The 20,747-nt window shown below is 37.6% G+C and overlaps 3 protein-coding genes across 8 annotated transcripts in view; 2 read left to right on the forward strand and 1 right to left on the reverse strand.

Moving 5' to 3' along the window:
- Positions 1–4,595, reverse strand: part of trim13 (tripartite motif containing 13) — a 16,609-nt gene extending 12,014 nt beyond the window's left edge. For 3 of the 6 annotated variants that reach the window (XR_007441348.1, XR_007441346.1, XR_455736.4), the window contains exon 1: positions 4,506–4,587. The gene's annotated coding sequence lies outside the window, so the exon portion shown is untranslated. Of the gene's footprint in view, positions 1–4,505 lie in introns of all 6 variants that reach the window. The other 3 variants (XR_007441347.1, XR_002651382.2, XM_007260413.4) reach the window with 2 other exon arrangements.
- spryd7b (SPRY domain containing 7b) lies at positions 3,402–7,721 on the forward strand. Its single transcript, XM_007260412.4, has 5 exons — positions 3,402–4,073; positions 4,571–4,687; positions 5,944–6,110; positions 6,310–6,412; positions 7,048–7,721. The coding sequence occupies exons 1-5, from the start codon at positions 3,968–3,970 to the stop codon at positions 7,143–7,145; spliced, it is 591 nt and encodes a 196-aa protein (XP_007260474.1). The 5' UTR covers positions 3,402–3,967; the 3' UTR covers positions 7,146–7,721.
- A 951-nt stretch (positions 7,722–8,672) lies between these two features.
- Positions 8,673–19,682, forward strand: LOC103030092 (importin subunit alpha-4). The gene is made up of 17 exons (XM_007260410.4): positions 8,673–8,810; positions 11,249–11,293; positions 12,165–12,254; positions 12,541–12,570; positions 13,040–13,092; positions 13,182–13,277; positions 13,581–13,666; positions 13,941–14,027; positions 14,266–14,435; positions 15,077–15,121; positions 15,356–15,487; positions 15,602–15,730; positions 16,198–16,302; positions 16,653–16,724; positions 17,374–17,536; positions 18,301–18,395; positions 18,547–19,682. The coding sequence occupies exons 1-17, from the start codon at positions 8,688–8,690 to the stop codon at positions 18,643–18,645; spliced, it is 1,620 nt and encodes a 539-aa protein (XP_007260472.4). The 5' UTR covers positions 8,673–8,687; the 3' UTR covers positions 18,646–19,682.
- The last annotated feature ends 1,065 nt before the right edge of the window (positions 19,683–20,747 follow it).

Here is a 20,747-nt window from a genome sequence, read left to right on the forward strand (position 1 = left end):
TCAGCCATACCGTTAAAACCACTGACAGGTGACAGTTATATAATTAATTATCTGGTTTAAATTACTTTTTTCAGGTAGTGGATATTTGTTTTAGGCAGCAAGTGAAGAGTCAGTTCTTAAAATTGATGTTGAAAACAGTAAAAATGGACCAGCGTAAAAATCTGGGGGACTTTGATATGAACCACACTGAGATGGCCAGACGACTGGATCACAACATCTCAAATGTGAACAACCAGTGAACCAGTGTCAGGGTCATGGGTGCCTAAGGCTTATTGATGTCTATGGAGATCCCACCTCACACCTTACAGAGCTGTTCTGATAGCACCGGTGGTTTCTTTAGTCATAGTTCATTCTATCAGCTCCACCATAGATCATATAGGGACAATATAAAATGACTTTTTTTGTCCTTCCTTGACCCTATTCTTTAATGATTAGGACCCCGCAGGACCACCACAGAGCAGCTATTATTTGGGAGGTGGGTCATTCTCAGCACTGCAGTGGTATGTTGGAATGAAACAAAATGAAATGAAGATAGTAAGGTATACATAGAAACAGAAGGACAGTTTCAACTACAATTATGGAACAAAAAAAGTGCTCCTAAATGAGTGTTAAAACAAAGAGGTGGTCATGAAAAAGAACTGATATGAGTAGTAGGCCTATGGGTTTAATGTTATGGCTATGTTTTTAACTATTTTTTTATGATTATGATTTTCCTGTTTGTCAAGTTGATGTAAATTATTCTCTTTATAATGTTTTGTAACTTTTACAGGACGCTATCCTCTGTCTCGTATATCGTGCTAACTTGTGGTTAGTAAAGCTTTTATATTATTTTATATTATGTCCATACAGGGGATATAAGCTGAATTCACTGTTTTAGTGATGTATCAGGATAATAGTAGGATAAGGGGTGCTTCATTTTGAATTAGGCATATCCAGTTATAACAAGGGTTATTTTACCTATACATTTGTCTCAAAGGTATTAACTCAGATAAACAGAGGTACATAAACTAATACAAACATCATAAATTGACCAAACTGTAGGATACACACCACAGTGTATTAATGGAGAGCCTGGCCACATTTTATTTCCCTGTTACATCAAAAAATGACTGCAGATTGATAGAGGGAGCCCACCAGTAAGTATTTAATGAATGGGAGTGAATGAAGCTAAACAGCTTCAAAGTTAAAAATACTGCCTAACTACTTGTCTTGGATATTTCTTCAGTTTTAGAAAGTAGAATAATTTATTTCACCAAATATCGTAGAATACCTACCTGTATATTTCTAAATTTCTAAAGCAAACAGGTTTTGGACAACAAAGATGCTAGAATTACTGGTACTGTGTGCTGAGAGGCTGGCAAGCTTATACTGGCTTTACGGACAGATAGTATTTAAAAGGCATATGCTGCTTTCCATTTCAACTTAAAAATCGTAATTCCCTATTTCCAAATATGCAACTGTAACTGGAATACTCCTACCGGTCAGATTTCCTATTCACCATGGCAGAAGAGACAACTTTTTAAAGATGACTTTTATTTATTTGTGTGTCTTTGAATCAGTCGTACACACGGTACTGTTCAACGTCTGTTATAACTACAACATAAAAAGCTTCTTGTACATTTTGCAGACAGGTAATAGTGAAAATTGTTGCCAATAAAGGAGAAATTGTGGAGAAATATTACAGCATATTACCATATAACAAGAAAAGTGAAACAAATTACAGAGCATTACAGCTTTCTTAAAGTGAGTTGGCATAAATAAATATGTTATAATACTGTATTTTATTATTATTCTTTACAATAACCAATTGTACTTTAAATATTTGGCCTCTTTAATTACCAATGAAGTACTGTAAGTATTACTCATATATTAATGTTAATTTGTAGCTAGCAATACACTTTGGGTTTTATTTTAATCCTGATGTAAATAGAATGCAGTATTGAAAAGCTTTAAAAATCATCCATACCAAACCATGCCTACTGAAGTCGCTCAGGAGGGCCCTGACAAAGCCAGCACACATTCTTAAGTGGGCATTCTCCTGTCTTTACATTTTCTGTATAAGCCCTTTAATAGTTCCGCTCCATTCACTTTCATTCACTGAGGAGGACTCACTCGCGGCCGCCCTCTAGCGTCGTGCAGTCATATATGCCTATAGCAGAGACCTTTTAGAGAGGAGAGAAACCCACTTAAGGACATCTTCCGGGATTGTTGCTCCCGGGTGAGAATAAATTGAACAGATTCAATTAGTTTATAAACGTTTGATCATTTTTGTATTAAAATTTTACTATTTCTCTTAACACAGAACAAAATAAAATGTTTCCGCACAGCAGACATTTACAGTACCAGTAAAAAGTTTGGACACACCTTCTCATTCAATGTTTTTCCTACATTGTAAATTAATAATAAAGTCATCATAAGGAAGTAAGGAATCATGCAGTAACCTTAAACGTGTTAAACAAACCAAAATACTTTGTGAAGAATGTAGGTGCTCTTATCTGGGGTGCTGATAACTTGCGGTTTCTGAGGCTGGTAACTTTGATAAACTTATCCTTTAAGGTAACTCTTGGTCTTTCTTTCTCAGGGTGGTCCTCATGAGAGACAGTTTTATCATAATGTTTTTAATGGTCTTTGCGACAGCACTTGAAGATACATTTAATGTTTTTAATTTTTCAGATTGACTGACTGACCTTAGTGTTTTTTGTTTACTTTAGTCTAGTAGTTTTTGCCGTAATATTAGATTAGAGCATTACTCAAATATGGCTATTCACTGTTTACCAACTCTACCTCTTCACAACTTTACAACTGATCAAAACAAATTAAGGGGCTTAAGAAATTCAAGTAATAAACTCTTGACAAGTTCAGCACAGCTGTTAACTAAAAGCCATTTCAGGTGACTACCTCTTAAAGCTGACAGAGAAAATCCAACCAAGATGTACAACGCTGTCATCTAAGCAAGAGGTGCTCCTTTGATGAATCTAAAATATAAAACATATTCTGGTTTGTTTAACACCTTTTTCCATATATATATTTTTTCATAGTTTGGATGACTTTAGTATTAATGTACAATGCACAAAATTTAATTTTAAAGCTTTTAAACTCCACTTATAAACCTTTTAAACATGCTCTGGCTGTAACTTTACCATCAGCTCACCAACCAGTCAGAGCTCAGTAGCTGTAATGCTAGTGTTTTTGTTGTGCAAAATAGTTTGTTGAAGAAAAATGGAAATATGCAAATAGATTTTATTTGCTGTTTTAGTAAAATACTTTATTCTACTGTTTAAAATTAAAGTAATGTCTTGGATAAGCAGTTGGACACTATTTTTATTATGAGTTTTAGCCGTTTAGCTCCATTCACTGAGGACTCATTGAGGACTCAATGAGCTCCCTCTAGCGGTTTAAACTCATTTTCTAATATAACGGGTAAGAAAAGTGGGTAAGCTCTCCATGCAGGCCCCGTTAATTCTCATCTCTATATATTCTCAGTATGTGCCCTTAAATTCTTCTAAACGTTCAGGGTCAGTGTAACGTTTCTAATCATTTTGTTACCGTTAGTTTAGTAAAGAAATAAGCAAAAGAGCAAAAAAGGAAAAATATAAAAATTGAGAAACGATTCCTGAAATGTTGAGGGCAAAAATGAAAATCTCGTAAATTTGATTGGAAAAAACTACTAAATACCAATGGACAAAATGGACAAAATATAACTTTTATACCCAATACTCAATTTGACTATTTTAGTGACCCATTCAATGAGGAGAACTTGTTCGCTGTCGCCCTCTAGCGTCCTGCAGTTACAGTCAAGTCTGGAGTAACGGGATGAACAGGACGTGATCCTACTAGCCAATCCTATCTGAGGATAGGGATCCTACTAGCCAATCCGAGCACAGGAGGCGGAGTTTTCCTGAATACGGGTGTGAAATACAACAGGTTTTCTGCACTGGCGAAAGTCCCACTCGACTTCGGCACTGTAATGGCTGCAATGTTTACGTGCTGTCTGGGCTGCTGCGGCGATGGGGCATCGGGCCAGATACCCCTCAAAGAAATGCCCACAGTACAGCTGGACACTCACCACATGGGTAAGAATACGGGGTTCCAAGCGTTAGCGAGGGAGGCGTAGCTAGTTTAGATGTTACGATAAATCTGCTAAGCTAGTTTAACACCAGCTAACGCTAGCAAAGTCCTGTCCACCTTAAATTCTGCACTGTTGCATTCAAACGCCTCTAGCTACTGAACTGTAGCCGCTGCGCTGTTAAGGTGGAACGGACAATCCCAAAAAAGGCATCCTTATTTTTTAAAAGAATAATTTATGTCGTAACATTTTATCTGGATTAATCGATAGTTGTTATTGAGTTTTCTGAGTCTCGGGTTCTTAGTCCGTCGTTTTGTCTCTGGTATGTGAATCGACTGCTCTAAAGATTTCGATCTCATAAACAAACATGCTTTTACTCGCCCAGTAATCTAACTCCCACCCTCAGCCCCTGTTTTTGTGAGTATTGAGAGATACATACCGAGTTAAATCAGTGAGCTCTGGCCGTGTAGAGGAGAGGTTCAGTTCGTCTTTTGCTTTTTCCAGGGACGGATGTGGTCATAGTGAAAAGTGGGAGGCGGATATGTGGGACTGGAGCTTGCCTCGCCAACGCCCCTCTCCACCAGAACAAGAGCTACTTTGAGTTCAAGATCCAGTCAACGGGTAAGCGATTAATTCGTCGTTAATATGTAACTGCAATGCACTTCACCTTATGAGGAAGGGTTATGGACTGCTCATTCACTCAGATTACACTCAACTTCGTCTCCAAAAGTGACAGACACAACAGATTACGTATTTTCACAATAAATATCAGAACATTTCACATTTAAACTTTAGGGATGCACGAATACTCTTACTGATTGTAGAATTTTTGCACTAGACCTCAAGCAGCCTTGAACTGTTTGCCTTTCCACTCTTCCTCCAGACTCTGGACCCTTGATTTCCAAATGAAATGCAAAATTTACTGATGGTAAATGATGGTTTGGAGAACCATGTCATCTGCTGTTGTTGGTCCACTGTGTTATATCAAGTCCAAAGTCAGTGCAGTGTTTTCCCGTGAACTCTTACAGCACTTAATCCTTCCCTCTTTTTTCAGCAGGTCTTGGCATACTGCCAAAAGTACCAAATGGTCTTATATAATATTCTAATTTTCTGTGGCTCTCATTTTTGGGTTTCCATAATTTGTAATAAAAAAATGAATTATTAAAATAGATCAATCTGTGTCTAATACATCTATATAATATGAGTTTCACATTTTTAACTGAATTACTGTAATAGAGTAGCTTTTCTATGAATTTTTCATGATAGTATGTGCAACCATACATTTAAAACCACTCACCAAATATGATGAAGGGTGGCTTCATGGCACCCTAAGTTATGGGCTTTGTCCCAATCAGCTTTGACACACTGTATTATATGTACTTTATTCTTAAAAACTAGTTAGTAGTGTTAGTAATTATTGCATGATTATTTGGAATGCATGTATAGACTCCACAAGACCTCTGAATGTATCCTGGGATATCTGCCACCAAGACTAACATTAGCTGCAGATCCTTTAAGCCTTACAATTTGTTAGGTGGTTCCCCGTGGGTATTAAATGATCCATAGATGCCCATGACCCTGTTGCTGTTCTACCAGTTGGCCTCCTTTGTGGTGCTTTTGATTTTTCGTGTCTACGTGCTGACACAGCACAGAGTCTTATAATTGAAAATTATGCCCTTCTAACACATCATCTTCAAGAACTGACTGTTTGCTTGCTGCTTAATACAGCATATCCACCCCTTGACAGCAGCTATTAGAACCAGATCATGAATGTTATTCAGTTTGCCTGTCCGTGTTTTTAAAGTTATGGCTGACAAGTGTATATTTAAAAGTTTGTAGACAGATTTCTCTGGTGCTAATTCCTGCTTTTTGTGTAGGTGTGTGGGGAGTAGGAGTAGCCACACAGAAGGTGAATCTGAACCAGGTTCCTTTGGGTCGAGACAGTCACAGTTTGGTACTCAGACATGATGGCTCGGTCTACCACAACAATGAGGAGAAGAACTGCCTACCAGCCAACAGCCTTCCTCAGGAGGGAGATGTAGTGGTGAGTTAAAGTGTCGTGCAGTTAATTAATTTGTATTTAATTAAACTTAAGATTAACATTTTGGGACAGTTTTACTGATATAACTGTAGACTAATCTGACAATATTTGTTTTAATTGTTTTGTATCGTGTGTATTTAAGAAAATATGTTTTTCCATGAAGATAACTGAATTTGTGTCCTTTTGTGTTTGTGTCCTTCAGGGTTTAACCTATGACCATGTGGAACTGAACCTGTATCTTAATGGGAAGAATATGCAGTGTCCAGCGACAGGCATTCGAGGCACTGTGTTCCCTATAGTTTACGGTCTGTCCTTAATATCAATTGTTTCTGTTTTCCTTTTGCATTCATTTTGTCTAGTTTTTTGTTTGTTGTGAATCAGAAAGAGAAGTTGGTTAACCTTAGCTTAGTTAGCTGGTAGGATAGCATCACAGAACACACTCAAGAGTGGCTGATTGACAGCCCACATTTAGACAAGAATGACTTAGATCAAGAGATTGTTGTTGGATCAACAAGAAGCTGAAATGAAAGTTTTCTGCTTGTGGTGTCTTGGTTATGTAGTACAATTGCTAAGCTTGCCTTTGCTTAGCTAGCTTGAGTACAGATCCACTAAATATCAGACAGCTCAATAGCTTTGCCCTGAGAGTTGGTATTTCTCCCTTTGGCTGAAATAAATTTAATTAGATTTTGGGGTATTTATTATCTTGCATGGTCCACATCTAATTAATCTTTAGTTATGGACAGAATGTCTTATATTTTTCTCAAGCACCCTGTGATGCAATAAAATATTCTTAGTAGATCTATGATGAAAAGCTTGCCCTTACCTCCAGCACAATGCAGCCTTAAACCATCAGTCGATAATCGCAATTTTCTATGTTCAATTGTTCTATGAATGTGCTGAATTTGAACTTGAATGTTGTGTGTATTTTTGTGTTTTATAGTGGATGACAGTGCTATCTTAGACTGCCAATTCAGCGACTTCTACCATCCTCCCCCCCAAGGCTTTGAGAAGATCCTATTTGAACAGCAGATCTTTTGAAGCTGTGGACACACTCAAAGAGATGCTGCCCACAAGGCCAAGAGTCGAGCGGCAGTGTTAGAATGGATGTAAACTTACTTCTGACTTCTTGCCATTTCGCGTCTGCCTTCTCTGTTGCTGCTACTGCTGCCGACATTGTATATAGGAGACAAGCCAGTTTTGTGTGTGTGAGAGTGTATTTAGTTTGTGTGTGTGTGAGGGAAAATTTGTTAGCAAAACACTATCAAATATCTGTTATTCAAAATGCCATATGAACATATTTAATTTCTATTTTAGGTGCAATACATATCATACTTTTATATCACAGTCTTTGTTGGTATGTTTCTTAGATTTAAAACAATACATATTTAATTTATTTAACTTTAGTTTTATTTTATGTTTTTGTCTAAAAAAAAACTACATTCCCAAACACTACAGTAAGTGAACAGAAGTGTGTGGATTCTCCAGGAAAGCTGGTCAAACACATCATCAATGTTAGTGACTTGTTTTATTTACAATATTTATGTATTATCATTGAAAACTGAACCAAATCTTGTCAAAGTCTGAGTAAAAGTGATTTATATGCTGATGTGGAAACATTTTGTTTTTACCATATTGGTGTTCATTTTTATTAATTTTTGTAGGCACATGTGTCTAAAATTAAGCATCTAGGCATTTAGACTGTTTCTACAAACAGTGAAAGAATGGATTGCTCTCAGGAGCTCCAGTTTTGAAATGTCCTCGCTACTAAACATTCCACATTCAACTGTCAGTGGTATAATTACAAAGTGGAAGACTACATAAAATGACAGAGCCACTGTTCTCTGGAGTGAAGAATCACGCTTCTTCACCTGGCAATCTGATGGATGACTACTTGACTGTTAGCATTTTGCCAAGTGTAAAGTTTGGTGGAGGGGTGATTATGGTGTGGGCTTGTTTTTGAAGGGTTGGGCTTGACCACTCAGTTCCAAGGAAAGGAACTCTGAATGCTTCAACATTCCAAGAGATTTTTGACAATTTCAGGCTCCCAACTTTATGGGAACGGTTTGGGGATGGCTTCTTCCTGTTCCAACATGACTTCAGCCCGGTGCACAATACAAGAATTAGAGTGGAGACAAGAGCAAACCAGGCCTTCTTGTCCAACATCAGTGTTTGACCTTACAAATTCAATTCTGAAAAAATGTTCAAGAAATCCACTCCTAAACCTTTACAGTAGTTTACACTAAAGATAAAGCTGTTATAGCTGCAAAGTCTAGGCCTACATTATATTAAACCCCATGTATTGAGAAAAAATGGTAATATAGTGTAAATAATTCAAATAATTATATATCTTAGTAATTTATGAAAACATTACAGAACAAAAAATTAAAAATCCCCTGAAGGAGACAACTGTGCTAATGCTAATCGCAACAACAATATAAGATATTCAGATGAGATATCTAAAGGACCTACCAGACTGAGAAAAATAATTTTAATGTTTAGCTATTTAGCTACAAGGTGAAAAACTGGTAACAGCGTAAATGCAACAAATTTAATGACTGCAGTGCGGTCCACCCTCGTTAGATGGACCTTCTCGATTTGAGGAACACACACCGTGCAGCTTTCAGTGCTGCAGCCATGGCAGAAAACGGAGCATTGGAAAACCACCGTATAAAAAGCTTTAAAAACAAAGGACGTGATGCAGAGGTGAGCTATTTTATTAGCGTTTCAAAAGCGTTACAGTCGCCTTTTTGTTTTTAGTAATTAGTTAGCTAGCTAGCTGCTCATCTATGTGAGTTAAGACGAAGCTGAAGTTGGCATGTTTTCGGAATCTCCCGTTCCACCTTAAATGCTACAGCAGTTGCATTCTGGCGCCTCAGGCGCTACAATACAACTGCTGCAGCAGTTAAGGTGGAACGGGGAATTTCGAAAACATGGCACCGCAAGTTGATCAACTGTAGTTTTGCCAATTGACTCGTTTAACAACATTTAGACGATTTTATCGTTTTCCTAACAAAACCAGTAGGTGTTAAACACACCTAGCCCTCACAAATAAATACACACACGTCTGTTTAGTATATTATACTTAGAGCCGACTGGCTGGCTAAGCTAGCTAGCGTTAGCTTAGCTACACATAAACAACCATGCTAAAAACAACATGGCCAGCTCGAGCTTGTTTAACTGGTTGACCAGTTTAGATCTTGACCAGCGCTGGGTATGTTTTAGTTTGAGTTTGATGCTTAAGCTTGTCTATAAGCAAGATAAACCTGACCTAGTTAGTTAGCTCGTTAGCTAGCTAGCTAGCTGGATAACCAGTATGATGAAGCTTGACCATGCTGGTCCAACATAACCATGCTTGATGATCAGCAGCATTGCCAGAATGGTCAACCAGAATAACTAGCAAGACCAAGCTTGTTGACCAGCATTACCACAATGGTCATCCAGCACAACCAAGCTGGTTGACCAGCATCATCAGAATGGTCAACCAGAATAACCAGTAAGACCAAGCTGATTGACCAGCATCATCAGAATGGTCAACCAGAATAACCAGTAAGACCAAGCTGATTGACTAGTATCATCAGAATGGTCAACAGAATAACCAACTAGGACAAGCTTGTTGACCAACATCACCAGAATGGTCAACCAGAATAACCAGCAAGACCAAGCTTGTTGACCATCATCACCACAATGGTCATCCAGCACAACCAAGTTGGTTGACCAGTATCATCAGAATGGTCAGCCAGAATAACCAGTAAGAACAAGCTTGTTGACCAGCATCACCAGAATGGTCAGCCAGAATAACCAGCAAGACCAAGCTTGTTGACCAGCATCACCACAATGATCATCCAGCACAACCAAGTGGGGAACAGTATCACCAGAATGGTCAACCAGAATAACCAGTAAGACCAAGCTGGTTGACCAGCATCCCCAGGAGGGTCAACCAAAATAACCAGCAAGACCAAGCTGATTGACCAGTATCACCAGGATAAAGTTGGTTGACCAGCATAGCAAATGCAACATACACTGTGCTGGTCAAGAGCTGGTTAGCCAGTTAGTTCACCAGTAGTATCACCAGTGTTTTTTTTTAGATGGCCAATTAAAAAAAACAGCTTAGATCATCTGAATACTGCTGGAAAAAATATTTATCAGCTCGGATTGGTCACGTTTGTTAAACTGGTTGGCCCTATTAGCTCTTGTCCAGCATGGAGTATTTTTGAGTTTGATGGTTTTATTAGTTTACAAGCATAATCAACCCCCAAAAAAGTTGACCACCAGTATGACCAAGTCTGACCTTTCTGGTTGACAAGCATTACCAGCAGGCATCAATATAATGCTTGACAAAAAAAGACCAAATTGGTGGATCAGCATCACCGTTATGGTCAACCAGAATTTGATTTGCTGTGGTTTATAACGAGTATATATAAGATGATTATTTTGTCTAAATCTAAAAAGTGCTTAATAGTTAAAGTGTTTTTTGTTCTAAACTTCCACTTTACACATTCACTTCTGCTTTTTATATTCAGATACTTCTACTTTTTCCACAAATTAAGGATTTGTGTACTTTTCCCACACATTTTTCTTATGGACATTCTCTTGTTTTAAGTTTTTAAGATGACAATAATGAAGTGTAAGGAAATGAATAAAATGTTTAATTGGTTCCCAGTGCAGAGCATTCCACATCCTCATTTGAGGCAGCTGTACCAGCTAAGCAGCGCTGCCCTCCAGCTGTGAGGGGTCTGTTTGAGTTCAGTGTGTGTACAGCTTATGATGTCTTGCCCTCAGTGTTAGATTAAAATATGAGATTAAAGTGTGCATTCATTCACATGCAAAGTTCCTGACAGATGTCTATCTGTTGGTTCTGTGAATGCATTGAAAACAGCCTATGTGAACTGCTCTTTAATAATCAGTCTTTATATTTGTACCCAAAAGATATAACCACCTGCCATTTCTTGTGTGCAGCACATCAATTTTAATACTTGACTGTTCACATGCTGCATGAAAACCTATACAAAACTTGACAGATTCCACTGGAACCCAATCATCAATGTTATTAATTTCAACTGGCAATGATTATAATGTTATGGCTGATAATTGTATGTATATTTACATGTCTATATAATAGTTTTAATCTCTTTTTCTTATAGGCAATGAGAAGACATCGGAATGAAGTATCCGTAGAGCTGAGAAAGGTGTGTAATTATATTGCTCCTTTCAGTAAGAGGGAGCAAAACTAGTTCTAATGATAATAAAATTAATTAAGTGTATTCTAGGATTTTACATAACATTAAATATATATTTGTATGTATTATAGCCATTATTTTGTGAATCAAATCAGGGACCGACTAGCTAGTTAGCACTAACACAACCTGTGCACAGATCTGAATGGAAAGGTTAGTTTGATGTACTAGAATCCTTTCTAGACTCTTAACTTAGTGAAGCTTAGCCATCTAACAAATTAGCACCCCTTTTTCCAGTAGAAATCAAATTACATTTATTTATATAGTGCTTTTTACAACTGATGTTGTCACAAAGAAGCTTTACAGAAAAACAAAAAACATTATCGACTAGCTTATTGATTTCCGTGGAACTTCTTAGTTTTCATTTGCAGCTTTTAATTCAAAGCCCCCTCATGATTTTGGGGCAATAGGTGTTTTGCAGGGTGCCTGCCTTGTTTGACTAGAATCCCTCCTAGACTGTTAGCTTAGCATAGTTTGGCTACCCTGCTGACAAATTAGCCCCAGTTTTACCAGTGTAAAACTTACATCTGAATCAAATTCCGTCTTTCAGCAAGATTGCAGCTTTTAACCTGAAATGTTAAAACCTCTGTTTCTGGGTCTGTGCATTTTGCAGTGTTGACCACTGGCAAAGCCAGTGTGCCACATGTGGGTGTGTGACTGTTGCTTTATGTAAAGAACTTTTTTACACGTGTTTGCACACAGGCCAGTGGCTACATACACCCTGCATTGCCAGGGTTTACTGGCTCATTATCTCCACTGGGTCTGTTTGTTGTGTTCATGTGATGTAATCTGCTTTTTTCCTGTTTGATAATTTGTTTGCTAGAATAAAAGAGATGAGCACCTGCTGAAGAAAAGGAATGTTCCACAGAGTGAGAGTGCAGATGACTCTGATGTAGACAATGATCTTAAAGGAGTAAGTGTACAACATGTGCTATTTTATACTGTTCTTTTTAACATAAAACAAAAATTAAATCAACCAATAAAAAGAGGTAGGGAAACATACAGTGAGAATTCTTAGTATATCATGGTGTCTTGTTACATTCACCTCCACCTTGGAAGAACAAAAAACAAAGTGGTAGGTTTCTTTAAAAGTTCACAGCAAACCCTCACTTTGAATGTTTTAATCATACCGTGTTTTGCTTGAAGTTAGCACACTCTCTAGCTTGTAAATTATAATATTTTCTGCCTTTAATTTTTAGCAAAATTTAACCCTGGAAACCATCTTACAGGTGAGTCACAGTTTCCTCTTGCTTTTACTTCATCCTTATAGAAATATAGTTTGTGAATTATCAAAATGGCATGGCTGGTTACTGCCATTAGATAAACATTGTTGTTAGTTTGATGTCTGCTTCTTTAGTTTATAATAGGCGATGCTAGGTTAACATTGCTAACACACACTAGACTGTCACCAGCATTATTTCTCCAAACACCCCCTCCATCCCCAGAAAGTTTTGTCTTTCCAAAATCCTCCAGATTCAAGTAATTGGTTTGGTAAAAAGATGTGGTTTACAACTTAGTGTAACATACTGTGTGTGTGGTATTGCTGCAATCACAGTTGAGTGTGAACCTGTGACTGTGAAGGCTACATCTACTATAAGCCTATAAGTCTATTATAAGTCTACTATAAGTCTCCTGACTACTGTTGGATTTTGTTGTGAGCTGCATTTTCTGATGTTTGTGTGTGTGTTCTTCTTACAGAATGCCTCCAGTAACAACAATGTGTTGCAGCTCAGTGCAGTACAAGCAGCCAGGTATGATAGACCATGTTCTCTCATAGTTCCAATGTTCCTTTCTATACACTTTTTGATGAGTAGATGTATATATGTGTGTTCTGTCTCAGGAAGTTGCTGTCCAGTGATAGAAACCCTCCTATAGATGATCTGGTTCGATCTGGAATCCTGCCCGTTCTGGTCAACTGCCTGGATAGAGATGATCAGTGAGTTTTTTTTTGTGTGGATGCAGGAAAAACTGAGAGAGCATCAGTAGAATTGCAAGGTTGTTAAGGTACTATTTAAAAGAGAACACATGAAATTAGTGCTTGTGTACTAAGATAACATGGGGAGCGGGGACAAACATTAGTGTTATTATCAGAATTATTAATATTGTTTTCTGATACTTGTAGTTGTGATTTGACTGACTGATTCCATTTTTACATGTCCAAATGTATATTCTTCTGTAAAAAGAAAGTATGTTATTAATTCTGTCTGTCTGTCTGTCTGCCTGCTCATCTCTGTCTCAGCCCTTCTCTCCAGTTTGAGGCAGCCTGGGCTCTTACGAATATTGCTTCTGGGACATCAGCTCAGACACAGGCCGTGGTCCAGTCCAGTAAGTACAGAGTGTCAATGTGATTTATGCAATACAACCCCAAATCAGAAAATGCTGGGAATATTTGAAAAATGCAGCTTAATGAGACAGTAGCTCTGCCTCATTGTGTTTCACAATGCCTACCTTTAGAGTGTTATTAATACATATTCATCCTAATGAGTGACTGTAGCTCAGTTTCAGTGTATATCACAATGACTACATTTAGTGTTAAATAACTGTGGCACTGTCTGCTAGTCGTACCCCTGATAAAGCTGTTCTCCTGCTGTGTTCACAGATGCAGTGCCACTGTTCCTGAGACTGCTCCACTCCCCACACCAGAATGTGTGTGAGCAGGCAGTGTGGGCGCTGGGCAACATCATTGGTGAGACACGACACAGGTTTAGGATTGCAAGTACTGCCAAAGCCACACAATAGAAACAATAACCTGAATTAGATTAGCATTGTTTTTTTTTTTTTTTTTTTTTTTTTTTTTTTTATTGGACATTAGGCTAATAAAAGAATCCACACATTTTATTTTATACTGGTGAACTAGTCGGAGAACATCACTGGTAAATAATGTAATTGTGCAGTGAAAAATGTCTATGTGTGTGTGTCTGTAGGAGATGGGCCTCAGTGCAGGGATTATGTCATCTCTCTGGGTGTAGTAAAGCCTCTGCTGTCCTTCATCTGCCCTACCGTACCGTTGTCCTTTCTACGCAATGTCACCTGGGTCATCGTCAACCTCTGCCGCAACAAAGACCCACCACCACCCATGGAGACAGTGCAGGAGGTGTGTGTGTGTGTGTGTGTGTGTGTGTGTGTGTGTGTGTGAATGAGGGGTAATAGAAGAAAAAATAAATTGCTCATCACTGTAAGCATAGGAGATATACATACAATTTGCTATATGTTGTAATACACACTAATTACACTGTTATTATTATTTTTATATTATTATTGTGGTTGAGTGGTGACACTGTTCATTTGTTGGTGCAACCACCTAAAAAATTAAAGAAGCCGTTAAAAATTACTTTGCACCACCACAGTAGCTACCTGGAATATCATAGCAATCACCTAGAAATACCATAACAATCACTTAGAAAATCTGTAGCAACCATATGGGATAGTAATGGAATAATCCTTTTTTCATTGACATGAAAATCTCTTTTCTAATTATTATTATTAAACATTACAGTAAATCAGTAGTGTATCATTCAGTAACTTCACTATCACATAAAGCATGTTAAAATATCTTGTAATGTCTCGCATATGCATAGAGTGTGAGTAGAAAAAAGAGCAAATTGCTGCAAATTATTGTATACACTGTAATGCCAAATGTCATGAAACATGAGACTATTATCATATCCCACCACTAATATTGTTATTCTAATTTGGGTTTTGATATGTCTTAATACTCTGCATCACTCTTTTCAGATTCTTCCCGCATTGAGTGTCCTAATATACCACACTGATATTAATGTGAGTAATTAAAGTGTTTCTTTCAGTTTAGTTTGTGTATACAACCTAAATTATATGGATCTTCAGCCATGTCTCTCTCTTTCCCTCTCACCTTTTAAAATTTTAGTAGATTTTCAGACAAAGTAGATTTTTGTAGATTTTGTGCAATATTACAATAGTGTTACAACAAAAATGACAACAGATGGGCCAACAAACTATTATATATATATATATATATATATGATTTTATTGTAGATTCTGGTGGACACAGTGTGGGCAGTGTCATATCTGACAGACGGAGGTAACGAGCAGATCCAAATGGTGATTGAGTCTGGAGTCGTGCCTTTCCTAGTCCCTCTGCTCAGTCATCAGGAGGTTAAAGTTCAGGTACGTGCTTGGTGTGGTGATATATAGTGCCTCCACCCCAGTGGATAAAATGTTTTTATGGTCTGACGTATTTTATTTAGCATTTTACACTGTTTTGCTTTTTTTTTCTGGTAGACGGCGGCCCTGAGGGCGGTGGGGAACATTGTCACAGGAACAGACGAACAGACGCAAGCAGTGCTCAACTGTGATGTTCTCTCACACTTCCCCTTGCTGCTCACACACCCCAAGGACAAAATCAACAAGGTTAATGTCAAGAATGATTGTGTCCTCTTTGTCCTCTTAGGAATTAAAGAGCACACATATCTCTTTTATAGCACAAGGGTGCAGGCGTTCTCCTTCATCAATAATCATTAATGGCCTAAAGATTATGGGTGTGTTTATCTACTTTATAGTGCGCCATTTACTGATGTGGGCCTTGAGTTGTCCACATTTGGCTAAATGCAATCACATGATAACGGCGATGTTCCCAAATCCAGTGTAAAGTCTTTCCCAAAGCGTAGAGGCTTACTCTATCAAATAAGAGGACAAACCACTAAAAGGGCACCATCTAATGCCCTGGGTTTGAAAAAAAAATTCTGTTTGGGCAGATGTACACACATTTTTGGCCATATAGCATTTCTTCAGTACAGTGTTTTTTGTTTTTTAAAGAAGTGATTAAAACTGAAGGATATGATTGTTTATTGTTGTGTTGTGATTTGTTGCTCATGCAGGAGGCAGTATGGTTCCTGTCCAATATCACAGCAGGAAACCAGCAGCAAGTCCAAGCTGTGATTGATGCTGGCCTCATCCCTCTGATCATACACCAGTTAGCAAAGGTACAGCAAAATTTAAAATCTGTTTTTGCTACCTGTTTTGCTAAAAAAAAAACCTGTTATAGAATTAAAGCATTCTATTGTAATACTCCACACATTTAGAGGCTATTGTGTTTTGTTGCATCCTGCCACTGTAGATCATACTCAAGTTTGCAGTTAAAGCAGTTTTATATGTGTCTGTTTTACCTCTAAATATCAGCTTCATTCATGCTGATCCCGTTCATACCAGTGAATCCCTGTTGGTAGACTTAACATGCTTTTGTTCTCTTTCTCTCTCTCTCTCTCTCATTCTCTCTCTCACTCTGTCTGTCACTCTTTCTCTCTCTCTCTCTCTCTTTCTCTTACTCACACAGGGTGACTTCGGGACTCAGAAAGAGGCAGCATGGGCCATCAGCAACCTCACTATTAGTGGCAAGAAAGAGCAGGTCAGAGTTCTGCAGCCTATTATTTACTTTAAAGGGCCCATATCATGAAAAAGAAATCAGACATGCACACACCAGGACCAAATGGGATAAAAGTATTATTATTATTTTCTTTTACCTTCACTTATCATACTTTGAGTTATGTCTGTCTTTTTTTATATATGTTGTTGCTTTCACCTTAAAAAAACACATGTATCTCCAAAATGCTGGTCATAAAAGAAAAACATTCTTAACCTTCAGTGGAAGTCAGTGTACATTGGAGCATTTCTGTTAGTCCATTCATCATAAAATTTTAGTACGGTATGTTATTCACGTTGTCAAAAAAAATGGAGATACTAGGTATTGTAAAGCTGATAAGACATTTTGACTAGAATTTTTTGGCATGTTTACATGTACATATACAGTGTACATGTTTAGTAAACACAATGGTAGTTTTTAGATAGATTTTTAGTTTTTGTTCCTGGTTGGAAAAAAACACACACTTTGTAAGTAAACCTCGGGGGGATGTGGAATGTGGGCGCTTAACAAAGATTATTTTGTTTTCTGAGCGTTTCTGCTGTCTAAAGAATTGACTTATCCAGTATCTAGTTCAATCTCTAGTAATGCTAGTCCTAGTATAGTTTTGCTTACTAATGCGGTCATGTGTTTGCAGGTGGAGTACCTGGTGCAGCAGGGCGTGGTGGCTCCTCTGTGCGATTTGCTGGTGGTGCGAGATGCGCAGGTGGTGCAGGTGGTTCTGGATGGCTTGAAGAACATCCTGCTGATGGCAGGAGAGCAGGCCAGCACTGTTTCCAACATCATCGAGGAGTGTGGAGGTGAGTCAGGGGAAATAAATAAGTGCTTCAGGTCTGGTGAAAACATATCAGTGGCGTGAGAGGCATGGTTGCTCTCAGTCTCTTTGGTGCTATTAATGAGTCGTAATATCAGCAGTGATTGACAAATCACCAAGTACCCAAACCATGTATTTGAGGTGAGGTAGAGATACCTAAGGGAAAGTATTACTCCAGTAAAATTAGAAGTCCTACCTTTAGACATCCTCTTCAGTAAAAGTACAAGTGTAGCTTTAAATGTACTTTGGTATCAAATGTAAAATTACCATGATTTATAATGGCTCTACTGTCTTATTATTATTTGGGTAACAAGACACTAGGTTAATCAGCTCATTTTATCTGAGGAGACACTATTTTTTAAATACAATTTCATTAATTAACTTGATTACACGGATTACTATTAAAACTATCATAAAAATAAAACACTGAAGACAAACTATTTCCTTTAGAGCCACCAAGTGGCTCTAAACTTTAGACAAACACAGTTCAAAATTGTACACTGTTGCACTGATGCTGAACCATATGCTTACACTGGATAGCTACTTTGTGTCCAATAGGTCAAAAACTATTTTTAGGTTATATAATATATAATAGTAAAAATAAATTAGAGTAAAAAGTAAAATATGAAACTACTTCAGTAAAGTAGAGATACTTAAATCATTTTTTTGAGTATAGTTACAAATAAGTCCATCACTGGTTATCAGTCACTGTAGTGAACTCTACACTGAAATATTCCTCCATGTGTTCAGGTTTGGAGAAGATTGAGAACCTGCAGCAGCACGAGAATGAGTACATCTACAAGCTGGCCTTCGAGATCATAGACCAGTACTTCTCAGGAGACAACGTGAGTAATAATGCTGGTGTTTCAGCACCTGTGATCTGTGATCACCTAATTAAGCTTCAGTTTCTGGAAATATTGTCTTGTTCATTACTAAAGCATGATATTTACACTTACATTTTTCAATCTGTCCTGTTCTCCTGCATGTGACTGTCAGATTGATGAGGACTCGAGTCTGGTCCCTGAGGCAGCGCAGGGAGGAACATTTACCTTTAATCCTCCTGGTGATCTGCAGACCAACGACTTCAAGTTCTGAAGACCGTAAACACACAGGCACGCATAGTGGGGTATATAGGATACTTCAGCTCGCCTTCCACGTTATAAAATATCAAACGATTTTCGCTTTTTTCAGGTGGTCTTTCATGCACACACATCATGCAAATATTTGGTGTTTCTGACCTTGTGGCCATCATGCGCTGTATTTCTGCTCTGGGATGGACTTTTATTTTTATTTTTACTTTTTCTTTTTTTAATCGTTTAGCTAAGACATGGGTTTTATGTATAAAATGAAAAAAATTGTGTATTTCTGAGTTAAATTTAAAAACACTTTAGCTATAGAGGACCAATCAGCAAAATGAGGAATTTCCTAAATATATTTAATTTGTTTTATATCAAATTGCACTGAAATGACTCTTGTGTGCATTTGTGTTTTCAGAGGACTTCTTTTTGTCACTTTTTATATGAGAAAAACTGTCCTTACAAGCCTTACATTAATAACTTATTATTTTTATTTCATTTTATTCAGTTTGTGTAAGGAATGCATATTTTCATGTTTTTCATGAGCGTGTATATACATATATATTGTTTGCAGGCTCCCACAAACACTCATATGCACATGTAGTATGGCATACAAACGCATTATTTTTCATGCATTTGTGTGTGTGAGAAATTTTATTATTATCCAGATTGAGCCACTTCAAACATATATTTTTCAGTCTTGTATCAGACAGTGATACGAGCTTAAATCCATTGCAAGATTTTTCCTTGCAGCAACGAAATTCATTCATTTTTGTTTTTGTTACTTGTTCTAAAATTATGTATTTGGGTTAACTCTAGTCTGAACTCTTTAACTTGGCTCCTCATTGTTGCTCAAGTCTTGTGCTGAATAAAAGCAAGATTGAGTCGCTTTTCACAGCAGTGTATTCACTTGTGATGTAAAATAGGGATGGACAATACCATGTTTTCCTAATTAGAGTTGTAATGATTCATAAATTATTTCAGAATTTGATTTAGTATGATACTGTGGTGTCTCAGCAATTCTGTAAAATATTAAATAAAATTTTGTATCCTCTACATGTGTTGTTTGATTTGTGATGTTTATGTGGTAAAAATTAATCTGGACTATGTTGACTATACTAAGGGTTGACTACAAAAGTGCAGAGTTGCTTAAATGTTTCCAAAGCCAGTTACGTAAGCTGTGTGGACTTTGTGGACTTCGGGGCAAAAAAAACACTTTTGACCAATTTAAAGAACAATATATATAACTCTGATCAGACCTGTCTTGGATCGATAAAAAAAATGTGACTCGGATCAGAAAAAAAATGCGAATTGGATCCATAAAAACTAGAATTGATAAGAGCGACTAAACCCTAAACCATATTTTCATTAATAATTGAAATGTTTTTTTGAAGTAATGAAATATTCCAGTCCTGCTCACATTTTTTTATAAACATTTCCTAACCTTTAAAAAACTCTGCAGCGCCCTCACAGGTTCAACTACAGGTGCTGGTCAACGAATTAGAATAATTTGAAATAGTGCAATCATGAAATTCTTTGAATGCATTTTTTGTGCAGAAACCAAATCAGGTGTTCACCGCACCTGTCCTACTCGTTAGACTAATCACAGAACTCGTTACCTGGAAAAAAATTTGCTCAGCTGAGCTTTCCAAAAGGCCCATTTAGGCCATTGAACTGTGACACTGTTGTTTTATTGAATTAGAATAATGGAGAAACCGTTTCATTGAATTAGAATAAATGCTCGAATTTTTGTTTTCTGTGAAGAGTGTTCACTGTGCAGTATAAAGTCAGGGTTGAGTAGAATTTCTAAGTTGTAAAATCAATCATGGGTAAGCAGCGCGACCTCTCAACCGGAATAGTGGCTCAAATTCAAGCCCTTCGCCAACAAGGCTTGACCCAAACTAAAATTGCTGAGCAGCTCGGCATCAGCCAGTCTTCCGTCTGCAAAGCTCTCAAGAAAAACTGCAGTAAGCGCACCAACTGTTCCGGCGTCCGAAAAACTTCTGTTCGCGACAACAAGCAGCTGAGAAAGATCGCAGTCAGCAACCGGTTCAAGTCCACTTCCGAGCTCACCGACTTGTGGAACAAGCAGACCGGCGCTGACGTCTCCAGATCAACCAC

This window comes from Astyanax mexicanus, chromosome 11 (genome assembly GCF_023375975.1).
Source record: "Astyanax mexicanus isolate ESR-SI-001 chromosome 11, AstMex3_surface, whole genome shotgun sequence".
Classification (NCBI taxonomy): Eukaryota; Metazoa; Chordata; class Actinopteri; order Characiformes; family Acestrorhamphidae; genus Astyanax; species Astyanax mexicanus.

What these genes read in the sequence shown, in the direction of transcription:
- spryd7b (XM_007260412.4), top strand. Translation starts at nt 3,968, where the DNA reads ATGGCTGCAATGTTTACGTGCTGTCTGGGCTGCTGCGGCGATGGGGCA. An exon ending in GCTGGACACTCACCACATGG is followed by an intron (nt 4,074 to 4,570) that starts GTAAGAATACGG and finishes TGCTTTTTCCAG; the next exon opens with GGACGGATGTGGTCATAGTG. An exon ending in TGTGTTCCCTATAGTTTACG is followed by an intron (nt 6,413 to 7,047) that starts GTCTGTCCTTAA and finishes TGTGTTTTATAG; the next exon opens with TGGATGACAGTGCTATCTTA.
- LOC103030092 (XM_007260410.4), top strand. Translation starts at nt 8,688, where the DNA reads ATGGACCTTCTCGATTTGAGGAACACACACCGTGCAGCTTTCAGTGCT. An exon ending in CCAAGGACAAAATCAACAAG is followed by an intron (nt 15,731 to 16,197) that starts GTTAATGTCAAG and finishes TTGCTCATGCAG; the next exon opens with GAGGCAGTATGGTTCCTGTC. An exon ending in TTAGTGGCAAGAAAGAGCAG is followed by an intron (nt 16,725 to 17,373) that starts GTCAGAGTTCTG and finishes ATGTGTTTGCAG; the next exon opens with GTGGAGTACCTGGTGCAGCA.